Source organism: Nothoprocta perdicaria, unplaced genomic scaffold (genome assembly GCF_003342845.1).
Source record: "Nothoprocta perdicaria isolate Ctin4 unplaced genomic scaffold, notPer1 scaffold_454, whole genome shotgun sequence".
Taxonomy (NCBI): Eukaryota; Metazoa; Chordata; class Aves; order Tinamiformes; family Tinamidae; genus Nothoprocta; species Nothoprocta perdicaria.
In genome coordinates, this window is record NW_020455704.1 from 168,196 (window position 1) to 186,254 (window position 18,059).

The 18,059-nt window shown below is 44.3% G+C and overlaps 1 protein-coding gene across 1 annotated transcript in view; it reads left to right on the forward strand.

Moving 5' to 3' along the window:
- Positions 1-18,059, forward strand: part of RASA3 (RAS p21 protein activator 3) — a 122,872-nt gene that overhangs the window by 86,156 nt on the left and 18,657 nt on the right. Inside the window, exons 6-12 of the mRNA XM_026046691.1 lie at positions 2,969-3,049; positions 5,777-5,849; positions 9,890-9,969; positions 14,073-14,177; positions 14,702-14,858; positions 15,667-15,815; positions 17,716-17,830. Coding sequence (XP_025902476.1) covers positions 2,969-3,049; positions 5,777-5,849; positions 9,890-9,969; positions 14,073-14,177; positions 14,702-14,858; positions 15,667-15,815; positions 17,716-17,830 — 760 coding nt within the window. The remainder of the gene's footprint in view (positions 1-2,968; positions 3,050-5,776; positions 5,850-9,889; positions 9,970-14,072; positions 14,178-14,701; positions 14,859-15,666; positions 15,816-17,715; positions 17,831-18,059) is intronic.

Genomic DNA, 18,059 nt, shown 5'->3' on the forward strand with positions numbered 1-18,059 from the left:
TCTATGAACGTGCTTTCGTGGTGTTYAGGCTTCGCAGAGCCCTTCCTGTGCGAATGAAAGCTGCCTTGGAAGCCATGCAGGAGCAGGAGGAAAATTGGCCAACGGCTGTACAGGCGTTGAGCTAATACTTTATTTTAAGGGATTTAAAGGCTACCCTTAGGAAGCAGTGGAAGGGGTGTATTTTTTGATGCTGATACATGGTGTACAGTAGTTCTTTGTTCGAATGGAAATATCTTCAAGCCATGTTTGCTACTCTAGAAAAGCATTGCCAGCTGTCAGTATAAAGACTACTAGAAGAAAAGTGGTCTTCTCGTCGCACCATGAGAGTCAAGCTGAACTTGTCTCTTTATAAACATTTTCTGTTCCTATTTCTGTATTTTTCCTCCTGCACCTCTCCTCGCTGCTCTGCCACAGGTCTGCTGTGGTCGTTTGAGTCACATCTGCTGCGTGAATGAAGAAAGTAGCACTTGCCTCACCGTGTTAAGGGCTTATCTTAATACACATGCAAAAAAAAGAAACCCCGTTTTTCACGTTCTCTGTAGGCCCAAACGGGTGGATATAGGGTAGGATGAAGACATGTATCTGGTGTATCTGTGATGTCTCCAAGAGGCTCAAAGCTGGCAAATACGCAGTCCCYGTGAGTGAGTGACTGCTGCCGAGGGCAGCAGCAGGAAGCCTGAACTCCTCTCTGCACTTGAGCAKCCAGCTCTGGGCTGTGTCTTGTGTTGACCACGAGGCTTAGAAGACATCGATGGTTCCTTCCAGCTGGCCCTGCAACGGCGCTGGTGGCCTCAGTGCAGCTGTGGGTGAGGCAGCACTGGGCAGGGTCACCAAATGAGCCATAGACTCCTTAAGGTTGGAAAGGACCTTAGAGATCATCTAGTGTAACCCCCCTGCACACGCAGGGATACCCAGAGCACGGGACACGGGGCTGCGTCCAGGCAGGTTTGGAAGATCTCCGGAGAAGGAGACTTACCCACTAACCTGGGCACGTGAAGGGCTTCCAGGTYTGTGTGGAAGATGACTTGTGTCACCGTCCCTTTACAGAAAGTCYAGATGTCCAGAAATAAAAGCAGCAGAGTTCCTAAAGAAAAGTACCTAATGGGGGCAGTTTTTGTGACTCTTGCTGTGCTTTTGATCTAGGACTTCACTTGAGTATTCAAAATAATGAATATAATTCTCTTAGGTGTCGATATTAATGAATCAGTAATGAAAAGAAAATTCCTCAAGGTTAGCAATGGAGAGTGTTTATTATCAGGGGCTGCCCATGTTAAGTCAATTATTCAGCATCTGTTCTGTGAGATCATAGTCCTGAGCATCATTTCAGCCTCTTGCTGGTGCCACTTTCACATGGTCTTCAGCCTTAATGTATATTTTAGGCCTGTTTGAACCTAACTAGAAAAACAAAAAGTGTTTGAAGTCCACATCCTATGTTCCAGAAGTTTTGCTCTGTGGGTAGTGGGTAATCCKCTCTCCTCACCTCTCCTCTCTGTTTTTATATCGAAGTTGCTGTTATTGAAAGCAAGGTAGGGGATATTACTTCTCTTGCTGAATTTGTGGCACCCAGAGGYGTGTAAGATGTGTCGCTCTGCCAGTGCAGCCATCTGCCCACGGAGCTGCAGAGTTTGTCTGCGTTAAAATCTCCAGTTGTGATAGCTGTAACTGTGCCTGGGTAATCCCAGCCTGGTGTGTGCACAGTCTGGAGACTGCAGAGTTGAGTTGAGTTGAGTTGAGCTGAACTCGAAAGCAGCCTCTGTGCTGAATGTTGGTCACAATTCTGCCATTCTGCTGTGGCAAAAAATCATTTTCAATGGTTCTCTTATCCCCTTCTTAAAAATATCTTTATCTGCTTTTCCCCTTTCCTGCTTTAGAGTGTGCTTTGGTGTAAGTAAAAGCTCCCACTCAAAACAAAGACACCAAGTAAATTTAAATCCTAGCCCTGCATTAAGCCCAGTATGAAGTGTTAGCCAGGTGAGGTTTAATTTGCTGTATTTCTGAAGGACTAGGGGACGTTTTTGACACCCCTCTGGAAGACCCCACGTATGAGAGGGCTTCCCTTTCCCAGCACATCCCTCCGGGGAGACTGCGGAGGAGCCGGCGCCTCGGGAGCGAGATGCCGGCGGCTGCCCTGCCCGCCGCTGCTTCCAGCTGCCTCCCTCCCTTAGCCGGAGCCTTCATCCTGGAGCCATGGAGTGTTGCTTGGGCGCCCACATCCCAGGCAGAGCTGTGGGAAGGAGCRTGGGGAGGCGCCCGCCTCTCCCCTGGCCGGCCGCGCGTCGGTGCCGGGACCCATTCCTGCCACTTTGTCCCTGCTCCATCTCCTCTGTGGCGTCGTCAGCGCCCCGCTGCTGAAACGCGTCTCCTTTCTCAGTTTTGCCGTGGAAAAACGTTTGGGAGGAAGATGGATGCGTCCTAACGGCCTCTTGGGCTCCAGTTAACGTGTCTTGACAAATAAGCCAGTGCAAAACTCTGYCAGGAGCATGGCGAACATGATGCACAGAAATCATTTGTTTGCTGCTGGGATCTCTCGGTGTGTTTTTCCCATCTTTTACAGAAAGACATACAGAAATACAGAAATTACAGAAATTACTTGTTACAGAAATAAATTCTGATTATTATTATTTTTGGTTAATAAGTTGTTGGATAATTCTGAAGTGTTGACAGCTCCCATCTTGATAGCTGACTTTTGTTTCATGAGCCTGAAATTGCTGTTCTCGCATACTAAGAATTTTTCAAGTTAAGATTTCTATGTAATTTAATCACAATTTTGACTCAAATTAAGATGGTATTTAAGACTGACATACGTTCAGTTTTAAAAAGATCATGTTTAATGATGTTTCAATTCTTCAACTTTTTTTTCACAGTAAAAAGCACCGTGGAAAGGAGACAGGGGAACAGTACGTTGCTTCTATTTGCTGCGCAAGGTCGTCTTGTTTTCTTGATGTGCTTGTCTTTGCTTCTTTTCTAGAGTTTTGGAATGCCAAGGCCTGCCCATCGTGAACGGACAGTGCGATCCCTACGCCACGGTTACCTTAGCAGGGCCCTCCAGGCAAGTACTGCAAATGACAGTGCAGATTCGTTTCCTTCATCGTTGGAAAGCTGCCCTCCCAGATAGACCAGGGGCTTAGACCCTGCTAGAACACATTAAGTCCATATTGGTGTGTGCAGGTGTGGGCTAATGGATTGTACTAGAGCAAGTAACTCGAAGCTGATTTCAGCTTTGATTTATGTAAAGGTCTGAAAAATTTTTACCTGATTTGAGTATCCTGCAATTCTAATTTCTGGCGAGGTGTCATTTGTGCAGCTTCTCACGTAGCACTTGGAGGCCAATTTTTAACCAAATTTATTGCTCATTTTTGGGGTGAGGAGGCTGATAAAATCAACATCTTGTAGAATCTGAGCATTTGTATATGAATATTTTGAAATCTTTTCACTTTCAAAGTGTTGCAAACTTATATGTAGAATGCTATAGCCCTGTAGTTTGAGCTGTGTGGACATACTACTGGGGAAAAAAAGTCTAGAAAGAGGTTTAAATAATTTAGATGATATGTTTATGTTCTGTGGTACGCTTCAATTGAAATTTGGGATTAAATTTTCATGTTCAGTTACAAAATTTTACATGCTGTTGGGTATCACTCTTGATTTTGCTGGAGAGTCATTCAGTACATCTGCACCCCATTGGAAATGCTCGCCTCTAACTGCAAAAGCAAATCCCATTTGTAGCGCAGATGAATCAGTATTCTACAATGTTGTATTACAAATACTATAAATAAGATTCATTCCTGATAAATGCTTGGCTGGCCTGCAGAGGACTCTTTGAGTCTGGTCTGTGGTGTTCATCTCTTCAAGGTGTGTTGCATCTGTGTATCCCCTGTAATGAGCGGCGTGTGAGAGTTGTACGCTTTGATGTTTTAATCRTGGAACCTGTTTCCTGTTGTGTACATGGATATCGCTGACACTGTCACAAGATCTTTTTGACTGACTAATGTATCTTGCAAGTGCAAATACACCTCTGCTTGTCTGGCCCCCCAGAGTCCTGCCAACGTGCAGCTCCTAGTACTGTAGCACAGCTCCTCTGCCGTCCCAGCRCAGAGCGCAGCTCCGTGCCCTCCCTCCTCTCCCTTATTCCCGTTTTTTAGGGCCTGGGTCGCCCCGTTCTGCCCCCTACCCCGCTGGGCTGGCGGCAGCGGGGCCGCTCGGCAGGCCGGGCAGGCAGCCCCGTGGCCCTGGGGCCGCTGGGCTCCCTTCTCCCGACACCCCTCCTAGGAGGCCTCAGGTGCTTTTAGTCCCTCCTCCGTTCTCCTGCCGGGATTTTTCAATGCCTCTCCTGCTGGAGTCAGGAAGCTGCTTTACACTATTGCATTTTTATGCAATGCCAAGAGCCAAAATGCCCACAGAGGTGCTGCTGTTTGTTGTGCAGTTTGTACTTTAGAGAGCCTAGAGGCTGTCGAGCGGGGCTCGCTCTGCGCCCCTGCTATAGGCTCTGGGACTGGCCTGTTCGAGTCACACAGGGAGCCTTGAGCTGGGAATTAAACTGAGCTCTGCTGAGCCCACGTAGAGTTGCGTGGTCGGTGTAACCAGTTGTTAATGATATAACTGAGAAATGAGGGAGAAATTCTGGGATGAAATGATTAGTAGGCCAGATTTCTGCGTGGTTGTTGCATTTCTCCATCAGTGTCTGCTTTATCTATACCCTCTTATTACTGCTGAGCTGTAGGGGAAATTCGGCGACCCAAGAAGTTATAGGGCTTTTCAGTTGTAGGTGACTAGGGCAAATGTGAGGTTGATAGCATTTGGAGATCATCAAAGAGCCGTTTGAGTGGCTGGCTTCAGCTCAGTACCAAGCATTTAGTGTCAGTCTGTATTGCTGTGCTCTAAAACGCTGACACAAGAGGAAGATGCTGCCTGTGGAGGAATGAGTTGGCACTGCTGGACTTTGTGAAGCCTCTTGCCCCGTGAGAGGTTTGCTGGAGGGCTGCCCTGCGCTTGCACTCCTGGATAGCAGGAGAGCTTGGAGACTTCTGCTCAGGGCCTCTCGGAGCAGTTCAGCAGCCTCATGTTTAGTGTGAGCTGGTGGGGCTGCAGGGAAAAGGGTGAGAAGGAAGAGGGGTATATGGTGTAGCAATAACACTGTGATGTTTTGATCTTATAAAAAGTAAATCTAAAAAGAATTGTTTGAAGGGCTCATGTTTCTTTGAATAACCTCTTCATTCTTGCTGAGTAAATTATTCATTGTTTTTGAAAAGCATTCATTGAATGATTCATGATTATTGAAAAGCAAATATTTGACTATTGAAAAACATTCATTAATTGCTCATGGGAAGATTACAAAAAGCAAAATACAGAAATGTGCATCAGTCCACATCTGTTTTCTAGGAAATGAGAACTCTCTGAGTTCCGTCACAGTTACCAGTGTCCCCCAAGCGCTGCTGCTCCTGCAGGATGCCTTGGGCAGGTGTTTGGGGGTTGGACTAGATGATCCCTAAAGGTCCCTTCCAACCTTAAGGATTCTCTGATTCTGTGATGTGAGACTCCCAGATGGAGCCTGTTTAAGGGTGGCTGAGAGCCTGCAGGTACCTTAGAGAAACACACAGTGAATCCTGCTCTTAAATGTGTGTGAGCGGATGTGCCCTGCCCTGCTGGAGCCCACAGCACCCCCCTCTGTCAGGGCATCAAATGTGTGACTGTTCCCTTGTTCCTCACTGGCTCTGCTCGAGGATCACACTTCTGCTAACGTTGTTTCTTGTACTTTCTTTCTTTTCTTTCCTTAATTCAGATCGGAAGCCAAAAAGACGAAAGTTAAAAAGAAGACCAACAATCCACATTTTGATGAGGTGTTTTATTTTGAGGTTGGTATTTCCAAGGGACGGGTGATAAGCTGAAACACTACGCTGCAGATAGCTGGCACGGCAGCCTGCCCCGTGTTGTGCCAGCTGTCCTCTTTGAAGACTGTTTCAAAGCAGAGTGCAGAGCACAGACAGATCCACATTGGGGCTGCCTGGCTGCTGAGGCAGCAAGAATTTGCTTAAGCCCAGGTGCTCAGAGGGAAAGCCTCTGGGCTCTCCTCCTGAGCTGCAGGCCTTGCCTTCCCCTGCAACTCAGCCCAGGCGGCTTTGAGAAAGGATAGATAAGATTAGGAGTTCATACTGTTACTACTGCTTATTACTTTTTATTTGTTTATTTAGCTTGTGTGGTTCTTTCTAGCCTGTGTTTCTTCTACTCTCTCTTGCCTGGTTAGTGGGAGGAAGGTTGTCTCCTAGGAATATTAAGACATTGAAAACAGCAGAGAGCAAGTGTGAAGAGAGCAAATTAAATCATTGAAAACACCAGCAAAACTGGATGTTTTAGCTGTCTACCATTCTCCTGCAGTACCGTGCTTTAGCTGCAAGTGGGTGAAACCTCTGCAACTCTATTTAAGATAACACAAGTCCTGTTAGGACAAAACATAACTCATAAATGCTCCTTTTATTTTGCTATTGTATTCTAGTAGCAAATCCTCTTAGCAGTAAATGTGGTCTGACCTGTGCCTATACATGTGTGTGCATGTATGTTTATAGTTTGAATACTTCTTGAAACTTTTAATTCTATACTTCTTGAAACTTTTAATTCTGTCAAAAGTGTTTTCATCTTTCTTTTTGCTTTTTATCTTGAACATTTTAGGCCTGGCCTGTGCTTTATGGTCTAATTAAATAGATATCTGGGTCTGATTAAATAGATATCTCAAAAATGTATGTGGCATAACTAGCTGATGAAAAAACAGAGTAGTACAACACAGTTGGCAGACCACTGAAAACCCTTTCTGCCTTTGCATATGGCATCATTCGGGTCCCATCTGCACTAGAAATTATTACTGGTGCAGGAATGGCACTCAGGGATGTTCTCTCTGGTGTAAACTGAGGCGCATGCGCAGCCGTAGCGGGAGGAATCCAGGGAAGGGGAGCTGGGCAGCCGCCCGGCAGCTGCTGCTGCTGCATCCCGCTGCTCCGGGCTGCACGTTGCCCTCTGGCAGTGCCTGTGAGGGAGCCCAGTGCTTTTCCCTTCACCCTCTGCAAACTGCCAGCTTCACCTGGAAGCTGGCCACTTGCACCAGAATCTAAGGCCAGTCATGCCAGCAGAAAGGGGCTCATGTTGGTGTGCAATATACTGGGGGTTGAGGAACCCCTATATTATCTCTCTGGCTGCCCTGAGAGGTGGAAGTGCTGAGGGTGGCCAGGGCAGCTTTCTAGGGTGCCCTTTGCAGCGGGAACCCAGCGAGTCTTCCTAGGGTCTAAGTTCCCTGCAGGCTTGACCCTGGCTAGCAGGGCGCGTGTGCCGCTGCCTGCCCGCACGTGCCCACGGCCTCCTGGCTCAGCGTGTCCAGGCTGCCAGCATCTCACCTGGCCCGGAGCTGCCGCCGCTGCCAGTCACATGGGAATGAGGTAAACAAGCTCGAACGGGCTTCCTCATTCCTCACGTAGGTAGTTCTGGAGGCATCTGGCCGCCAGAGCTTTGTAGTGGGAGTGTAATCCAGGAACTCAGTCTGCAAACCACAAAGCTTCACCTGTCTGGTGCCGCTGCCCTCTGTGCCTTGCAGAAGCAGAGCAAACAAATCCAAACAAATTAAGCACTGAACTTAGCAGCTGATGGCAGATCCAGGAGGAACTGTGAGAGAAAAAGGAAGCACCTGCTAGCTGGAATAATGGAAGGGGGATGGAGGCTTGCTTAGCTTGCCTAAAAGCCAYGTTGCCTGGAAGGATCAGCAGAAGCAAAACCTAAGCTCAAGCCCATGTCCCAGCTGTTCTGCTAACTTGGAGTAAAAGGTTTTCCATGTGGTAATAGTAGAGCTGGGGCCATTTCTGAATCAGCAGGAATTGTGCTACAAGAGTATATCCCCAGTGCAGACAGAGTCATCATAGATTTATGTCACTTTTGGAGAGTGTTAGCACATCCCAGGCTAAATGTCTCCAGGGACCAAGGTTCGGAAGAATTGCTTTGCCTGGGAAGTGCATTCAGCAGTGAGGCCCGGGCAGGCTGGCAGCAAGCTYTGCTTCCTTAGAGCTGCACAGATTCATGCTGCCAACAGGGTGTCCTTGGCCACATCCCAATGTCAGGAAGTTTGCAGTTTGCGAGCCCATTGGCCATGGATTCACAGAGGAAGGAACTCTGTAAAAGTCAGCGAATACTTTCCTTTCTATGACAAAAAAAAAGTCACATAGGTTTAGTTTTAAGCAGAAATAGCTTCTCATTGGCTTGTGAAAGCTTAATGCTCCTTAAAAGGGTGGAACAAGTGAAACTTGCACCTGAGGGCTGGAGACCATTTCCACCACCATCCAGCTGCAGCTCTGAAAAGGGGCTGAGATCTATATGCAGCRACAGGAAAATTCCTGTTCTCATGGGAAGGTAAGTGCTGAGGAGCCCGTTTCAAACCCACATGTACTGAAAATGTTCTGAGCTTCTGGCAAGTGGCTTGGCACTATTGCCAAAATAAATGAAGCAATGGAGTTGGGCTGTGCCCTCTTGCTGTCACATACCATTTTAAAGCACTTTCAGCACTGTGGGCTAGGAATTCTCAAATATCCAGTTCCATCCTTAGTACCAAAGTTATCCAGCTATCTTTTGAGCAATACATCTCTTGAGCATTTAAATTAATCTGGGTGGTGAGCAGGTACAGTTGCAGAGGCCTTGTATATGCAGCCTTCAGCAAAGCCTCCCAGAGAAGTGCTGGATTTGCACATGCAGCAGAGGATTGTGCTGGAACTTTTATAACAAGTTACACCTGTGCTCAGTCTTTTTTCACCACTCATGTTACAATTACTAAAAGAAATGTTAACTTCCTTATTCAAAATTACATCGTTAACTTCACAGCAGTAGTAGAATATAAGTCATTTTCATGTTATTGAGGATAACTTTTTAAAGCCACAGTGAAGATAGTTGCAAGGTAGAGTAAGGAAATGTATGATGTATGTAAATCACTGTGCTCTTGGTTTACCGGTGCATTTGGGTCAGCTGTAGACTAGAGGGTTTGTTCTCCAGTGCTGCCTAATACTTTTCTAGGTATCACCTCAAAAGTGGCCCTTTTTCACAGAAAAAAAAGTCTCTGCTCAGTGTCACATGGGAGGATGATACCTTTCTGGTTCCTCTCTTTCTGTGCACCTAAATCTTTGCCTCCCTTGTTTGTACCATCTGGGGTAAAATGTAAAACTAAGAGGCGAAGTTTACAATAAGAGCCACTTTTCATGAGTGGGAAGTATCAAGCCACAAGAGTATTTTAAACCTACAATGAAGCAGCGCTTGTGTTTGCAACCAGGAGCTGAACCCACACATTGTACGGGCCTGCGTTTGATCAGTTTCTGCTGTGGTTTCAGCTGGGTGGGGTGGCCTTTTTCTCATGTTTCTGACACGCTACTCAAAAATACAGCAGTCAAAGGCTTTTTCCTTTTTATTATGCTAGAAAACAAATCTTAAGAAATGTTTGCATAAAAACTTTCTCTTCTCTGATGCTCTTCACTTGCAGCTATCTTTCCATGTCTTTCTGCCTGTGCTTTGCTGTTTATCAATGTTGCAAAGGTGGTTGATGAGAAAAGCTGGACGGTGGACCTGATTCTGCAGCCTGATACATGTAGCCATCTAACATCTCTGGGAAAACTGATCTGCTTGGTATTTATATGTGGGCATGATTAGCTGATATCTAAGATAGGAGAACAGGCAGAACTTCACAGTTTTAATTGGATCCACTGTAAAATGTTCTTTAGGGGGGCATGGGAGGTGGATCTTTCGTTTATGTTTCAGTCTCTTCCAAGTGCCTAAAGGTTTTCAGAATCAAAACTGAAGTTACTGCTGATAGTCAAAGACTGCAATCTCTCAGTATGAGTATCAGATTAATTTGTTAAAGGCTCCTTCTTTTCACTAGGTTACGAGACCCAGTAGCTACAACAAGAAATCCCATTTTGATATTGAAGATGTTGATGAAGTTGACAAAATGGAGATCAGGTAAAATAAAACACTTCATACAAACTAACTTCAAAGTGGCATGCAGGGTTTTACTTCTGATGATCAAGATGGATCTTTGTCACTGTATCTGTATGCTGCTTTACCTCCACAGCCCTGTAGGTCATGTCTGAAGGTACATGACAGTTCCACTTGGAGAGAGATCCTGATTGTTTTCCCTAGTATCAAGTGTGAATTACTCTGCTGTTGTGACTAAGTGCAGCCTTTTATTTCTGCGCTTCTCTTTCCTCCCTCCCTAAGTTCTCCAAGAGAGCCTAGAAGTTATGGGATGCTTTCAGTTTGAAGAACCTTTTTTCTTTGATTTTAGCCACCCAGATGGAACTCCTCTTTCCCTGATCGCAAACTTTTGAGCTCGTTTTCTCTGTGGCTGAGGCAGTTTCTGTTCCTTTTTTGCCTATTCAGAATTTAACAACTTCTTGTAAGGCTGGGTATGATACATGTGAAATCCATTGCACAGGAAAGAAGCAACTTCAATTTCAAAAGCCAGGCAATGTCCTCACAAACCCACTTATTTCTATTTTAATACCTGCTGGGGACCTGTCGACAGTGTCTATAGGGACAGGTGAAGTAGAGAAGTAAAACATAAGGTACAAAACTTAGAGGTATTGCATGCATGATCCTATCACATGTATTGAACCCTAGTAATCTAGGCCATCTGTGACCAGGATGCCCCACAGCTGAACACTGCTATGTCCCCATCAAGCAGCGTGATATTTTCCTTCTGTTTGCTAGGATTTGGAGGAAAGAAGGTTGAAGGAGACTAGTTGCTGCTTCTTCTACCTCTTTGTGCCCATGTGTTCCATCTGGAGGGGCAGTGAGGGCTTATTTCTCAAAAGGTTCTCTTGTCCCTTCAGAAACACAGCTGGCAGTAAGGGAATGGAGCCCAGGAAGAGAAGGTAATAGTTACCCCAGCAAGCAGGATGCATTTATGTTAGTGAAGGAATGGATGAGGTCTACTGTGTTATTCTCTCCTTAAACTGACTCTCAGCAACTGATTCGTGTAGTCTCTTACTGGAGTATCACAGCAGTGCAGGGCCATTAATAAACTTGTCTTTGCCAGGGCTTTGCGAGACAGGAAAGTCAATCCCAGTCAAGAGACACAGGAGACACGTCACCTTGAGAATATCTTCATCAGGCAGTGCAAAGGTAGCTGCTTTATGGACAACCTGCARCTAATTTCATAGGAGAGCTGGAAATCCCAGGCTCAGTGCCATGCTGATTTGGCTGTATTAGGATGAGGACGACACCAGATGACCTAGTACTAGCACCAGACTAGTATTTCTGCATAGCTTTGCATAGCATAGACTTTGCATAGTGTAGGACACGGGGATACACCCATAATCCTATGTGTTGGAGTGAGCGGTCGAGCAACATCTTGGGAGTGCTAATCCAGTCTCCCAGCCTGGAACACAAYTATTTTTAAGGATTCTCCTATTGCAAGGGTGATGTTGGATGTTCACTGGATCGGCACCTGTGCTCAAATCATTTCACAGTTTTAAACTGCTGTTCCAGGCAGCCCAGAATTCAGGACACATTTTTCAGGCCTGTCTTTGTAAACATGATATCTGAGCATACACTTGAGTGAGAGCTGGAATGACCCCTGAAAGGGGACTCTTGACATTGATGGACAGCATTTACACAGTGCTTAATATTTCCATCTGTTTAGGACTGAATAGAACGATACTGGATTTCAGATTGCTTAAGAAATGATTTCTGGATATATGACTGGCTGCAGTGCTAATGTACAGATAACTGAGCTTGGAAATAAAGGASTCTTCCGTAAGACTTACCACATAGGAGTTGTGGAGAGACTTACAAAACAGTTGAGAACAAGTTTAAGCCCTTAATAATGGAAAGCAGATAAAGGGTTAGTTTTAGCTGAGCAAGCTCATTGTTCAGAGACTGTGTCCCGTTTAGGACAGAATGTTTTTGTTTCCCTCTTGGGTTCCCCTTCCACCCCACTCACTTCCTCGATTCAGCCAGGGTTAAGTTGCCGCCGTGCCCTCTGGATGGCTCATGCAATTTGTTTCTCTTGTGGTTGTTTTTCTTTTTTTCTTTTTTTTTATTCCTGAGAAGGATACCGTTCCACAGGGAGCAGCCTTAGCCTCCTTAGTCTCTCATGGTTTTTCTCTGAAGCAGTGCAAGGCTTCCCTTCGAGTGGGCGTAGGAAGTTGCAGATAGGGCATTATCAGTGCTCTGGGACCAGATGTTCCGGGGAAATCCATGGTGTCTCCTCCCCCTCTCTGCTGCKCTTTCTTCTTTCTGTGGCTCAGGGAACATGAACTGAGCAGTGAAGACTCTTCCTGTACTTGCTATCAGCCTGACCAAGCTGCTCTTGACATAATTTTGCTCTTTATAAAGGCAAAAAGGACAGTAATCTTTTAGACTCTAAGGCGTGTTATTACAAATTTTATGCCGCCTTATCCTTCATACTCCAAGTGCACCAAACAATAGTTTCCACGCTTTGCATGCCTGCCTTGTTTGCTGTGTTGTGTGAGATCTTCTTGAGTTGTTAGCTCCCCTCCTACAGATTGTTTGTCCTGATTTTATCTGCAACTCAGTTGAGTGTGGGAGTGCTCCCTTTGGAAGTGTCTGAGGCTGTGCCTGTTTGAATCTGTTGCTGCTAGTGAGTAGCTTGACACAGTYTGGATGAGCTAGAAGGCAGTAGCCCACGAACACTTGGTGAGTTTGACCACATATAAATAAGCTGCTCAAGCTGCGTCCTCTCATGAAGCTGCCTTGAGTCTTCTGGTTTAGAGTTAGCAGGATAGTGGCTGACCAAATATGGAGGAAGGGGAGAGGAGGTAGAATTTGCCCACAAAACTTTGCCTTTTTCGGAATTCTTGCCCTCCAAAAATACTGTCAAAATATCAGAGATGGAAGAACTTAAAGCAGCAGACATGCAATCAGAGCTGATGGCATGCCTAGCACATGAAACTTGATGCATGCGACGCTGTGGGGAGATAAGGCTCAGGGGATTTAAAAGTGATATCCTCTGCCTTCGGATAAGGTAGAACTAACCTTTCGAAGGACTGTCAGCCCTCACTCCTTTAAAGCCTACTGTGAACTACTTGAGACTAGAAAGGTGGTGGAAATGTGTCCATAATTGGATGGCTTTACACTTCACGGAAGTTAAATTTACTGTTCTCTTGAAATCCTCATTATTTGAAAATCTGCTTTTTTCCCTTGTATGTGTGTTCCCAAAGTGTAAGGTGCACTCAGGCTGTCCCTTGTTTCACTGGGGAATTCTCAGCGGAGCTTGTTCTAAAATAAAAGCCCCTCTCAGAGGAAACCCTAAAGTGTGTGCAGAAATATCTGTCCTCAAGTTGGAACCATTAACTCTGAACACTGCCATTTTTCTACAAGTGTCAACTCATAATACCACCTTGAATCTCAGCAATTTATCTCTTAGCATTAAAGAATGCCAGAAAGGAGAGAAAGTATCATCTAGAGATACATATTAGAGCTTCCCAAATGTGAAGGACTAAGTGCTGGAAGTTGCATGGGCAGCAGTCAGCACACGGTTAAACTCTTGTTGAGAAGAGTAGAATTGTTGTAAGGTTTCACAGTATCTGCACAGAACTGGATTAGGTGCAGGAAAGTTTATTAGTGGGTGCCACAATAAACCTTCCTAGAACTGAAAACACCAGGAAGGACTGGGTAGACATTTATGATAACTCTGTAAGGGCTTCCACTGAACTTCTAATAATCCTAACTTAGACCCAGCCTGAAATACAGAGTCCTCAAAATGCACTTTTTCCCCCTAAGGATCGCCATTTCCAAAGAACCTCTCTGAATATTTATTAATGGAAAAGTGATTGCACAGAGGAAGAAAAGGTTGTCTATGAGAATTTTTTTTTTCTGATGTTTCTTGAAGGTGAATTATAAAGCTCCAGAAATTTAAAGTTGTCCCGGAAAGCCTAGGAACCAATCCAGTACAGTTTGGGAACTCATGTATTTGGTGGGAAGAGGAGGGAAACACAAAACTGAAAATGAAGTTGTTGCTGCTGCTGCTGTTTATTTTTTTTTTTTCTTTCTTTTTTTTTTATATTATGAGTGTGTGTTAATTACTTGTTTTATTACAGAGTTGATCTTTGGAACGCCAGTAACTTGAAGTTTGGAGATGAGTTTCTGGGAGAACTAAGACTTCCTTTGAAATTTCTCCGACAGTCTAGCTCATATGAAGCATGGTATTTGACACTTTTCGTTTGTGTAGTATAGGTGAAAGTATATGTCTATTGTGAAGTTCTAAGAGTAACTACTGCTATATGATAAAGCTTAAAAGGATTTAATTTATATCTAGGTTGTTTTTTATTTTTGTTGGTGGTGGGTTTTTTTAATCTTAGTAAGTATAAGAAGGTTTTATAACCTTAAAATAATCTTAGTACGTATAAGAAGGTTTTAATGCTGTGATTGAAGACTTCAGTTTGCCTCTGTATATTGCCTGGGGGAGTAATTCAGCACCAGTGCCTACGTTTTCTTATTGTATGGAGTTTCATATCATAGCTACATAAATCTTTATGATCAGAATTCCCCATGTTGCAGTTGATACAAAATAGACTGGAAAATTTCATTCAAAAATCTGATTCAGAACTCAATAATTTAATAAATTTATGAGCCTTATGTATGTCTCTATGTTTTATATATGTTTGTGTATAGCTTAGATAATGTTGTCTTTTCAGCATAATCTTTCTGTCTTGTTTTTGCTTGCCAGGTATTTCCTGCAGCCCAGAGACAATGGTAACAAGTCACTGAAACCTGATGACCTTGGCTCCTTAAGGTTAAATGTGGTTTACACTGAGGACCATGTTTTTTCCTCAGACTATTACAGCCCACTTAGAGACCTCCTGCTGAAATCTGCAGATGTTGAGGTAATTTGTTTGCACTGCTTATTGTTTACCTGCTGGTCACCTTCACAAGGGTCTCTGAATGGTTGTCACCATCTAGCTGACATAGTTCTTCACCGTAGACTTCACCCCTTCTTCCTTTTACCATTTGAGGGTCCTGTTAAGCCGTGCGTATCCATCGTGTTTGTTTCCAGTCCTTGCAGAGCAGATCTTTATCTGCATGCAGTGTGGTGGGTGAAGGCACACCCAGGAACAGCAGCCCTCTGACAGCCACATAGTCTCTGTGGCTTTCTAATTTTATGTCTGAAAATACAAAGTAAACATCAGTTTGATGAATTGGCTTTCCTTCCCTGGAGAAAAAGCAGGTTTGCTTACATGATTAAAAGAAAAAGCTGGTCCTGAACTGTCAGATGGTTGGGCCATGGCTGCTGTTATGTGTGCTTTTAGCAGTTGTAACCATGCTGCTGTTTTTTTCGGTACAAAAGCTGAGTTCTGTTATGACTATGTCTTGAAAATGGGAAAGCTTAGAGATAGTCCTCTCTAGGTGCTTTCCAGGCAATAGTGATTTTCAGTGAAAAGATGATTATTAAAAATGGGTAAAAGAGACCATATTGTAATAGTCTTTAAATTGCTGCCCTCTTGTGATCAAAACTTACATAAAATAGAAAAATAGAAAGTAAAGTGCAACCATTTTATGTACGGGCATGTTTGGGTAATTGGCCACAACAACTGTTCATGTGGTCTTCTGCATTAAGGAGCTGATGGGAAGGAGAGGAAATGATGCTTACTGTAGAAAGACCTCTTAAAGTTTTTACTTATCTCCACTGTTCAGCCTGTTTCGGCATCAGCTGCACACATTTTGGGTGAAGTTTGCAGAGAAAAACAGGAAGCAGCCATACCTCTTGTCAGGCTTTTCTTACACTACGGCAGAATTGTGCCTTTCATAAGTGCCATTGCGAATGCTGAAGTGAAGAGAACTCAGTAAGTATCAACAAACCAACTGCTATTAAACATACCTACCCAGTGCTGGCTAGGTTTGGGATCTTGTACTCGCTTTCTAGAATTTCATGTCATTTCTAAAGGAACTGGAGTTGTTCCTCTTCCTCCCAGTTGAATGACRGAGCATTTTATATACTCTTGCAGGCCTCTGAAGATCTGTAAATTTACAAATTAGGGGGACTTCCCATAATATTTTGCTATGTCTACTTGCAAGATTGCTGTTATGTCTGAGGACAGGGGATTCTCACTGTGTTCTCACTCTTAATTATATCTGGTAATTGTAAAATCTTACATTACTTTCAGCTGCTCACATGAAAACAGTTCAGTTTTATAGCATGCTAATAAACCATCTTGCATGAAGTGCTTGCAGAATTTGTTCAAAAGCAAAATGAAAGTTTCTTCCTAGGGTGAATTTTAAGGCAGACTATTCTATCTTTCCAGTTAGATGGTTAAAGTACAAAGATGGGATTGGATATGGAAGGAAACATAGTTTGTTTTTTTCTATGGTTACTTTATCTAAGTCCCTGGCTTGAGTAACATTTCTATAGTGTTAAGATCTAGCATTCAGGATAGGCAGGTCCTAAGTAGCACTTGCTGCCCTAGACCTACATAGTCATGCTCTTGACTGACAGCAGAGACAGTTGGGAGCCGAGAGGAGTGACAGATACTGACTGTAAAGTAACAGTTTTCCTCAGTCTAAAGTAAAGTCTGTGTGGTGGAAGGGAGCCTCCTTTCAGAGTGTGTAGGGAAAGAGTATTGCCCTTCCTGTGGGAAGGTGGCTTGTTCTCTGCTGGGAGTTGCCCAAGGTGTAACTGGTTAGTGCCACGTGGGCCGCCTTGCTGCTCTCAGGACAGTTGTGTTCCCATGGTAAGGGAACCTTTTGCTGCCTTGCCTGTTTGCAGGGTTCTCTGGCACRTCGAAGAGGCCAGAGTTTTCCTTATAAAACGAAATCGGGAATGCAGCAGAGGAACTCGTTCTGTTCCTCGCTGCTTGTAAAGGAGTGCAGCTGTGGAGCAGTATGAACAGCAGGAAAGACATGTTGTTGCTGTGTATGCAAGAGCAACAACATGACTTGGTGTCCACGTATGAGTACTGCCTGCTGGCAGTTTTGATCGTATAGGATTCGATAGGGCAGTTGATTTTGTAGCTGTCTGTATAAATTAAATTGCTATGCAAAGAATTGCAGGTACAAAATCAATATGAAATTGCTGGCGTTCTCAAATACAGTAATAGAAAAAGCACACATGACAGTACAGATAGCTGGAGCTTAGCAAACACTGAGCCCATGCCTAGTAGTAGAAGAACTATGTGCAAGTGGCCCTCGCAGAGAGATGTTAATGTCTCCACAGCATCAGATGTCCACAGGGTTCTCCACACACTATTGGGATCTGTGCCCTGTTGAGTAGTGTTATCACAGGACAGTGCTGTAGGTCACCTTGAAAGATGGCTGTGCCGTTGGAGCCAGTATTTTTATATCCCTCACAACTTAGAGATACTCATTTTGTAGGACAAGGTAGTAAGTCACATACAGTGTAAAGGTGGAGCATGTAGAAACAGGCGCCTTTTCCCCCACTTATGTTGTAAAACCCTTTGATCTGACCCTTCATATTGCCCTGTATTTGGTGCACTGAGACTTTTACACACTACCCTAATACAAAAAGAGTGTCACTGCCAAAATCTTTGGACTTTACTGCTTTTCTGTTATCACCTGGGCGAGTACGAAGTGCTACGTGGCTGCATTTAATGGCAGTCTGGAATCAGAGGGAGTTTCTGTTCTGGTGTGTTCCAAGCCAAATCTCCATCACCTTTCACCGCTTCCTTTATTTCCACCTCAACAGTTTATTGCAAAGAGATTAAATTACAGCAAATTGTTCGTTTCCAGAGATCCAAACACCATTTTTAGAGGGAACTCATTAACTTCCAAGTGTATTGACGAGACCATGAAGCTGGCAGGGATGCATTATCTGCAAGTTACGCTAAAGCCCATCATAGATGAGGTAAGAGCAGTTAGGAGTGTTGATTGGAGAAAAGTCACTGTAAAAGGCCTTTGTGGAGCAGACACTGCTTATTCCTTCCAATTTTGAGATGATTTTGTAGGTTTAGTATGTGAGAGCCWGTTTCTGCATCTAAATCCTGTGTTCTAGCTTATTCACAGCGGTTACCCAGATCAGAAACAGTATTAAAGGAAGTGGGGGCTTTCCATTTGYATGAATGGATTTTGTTCAT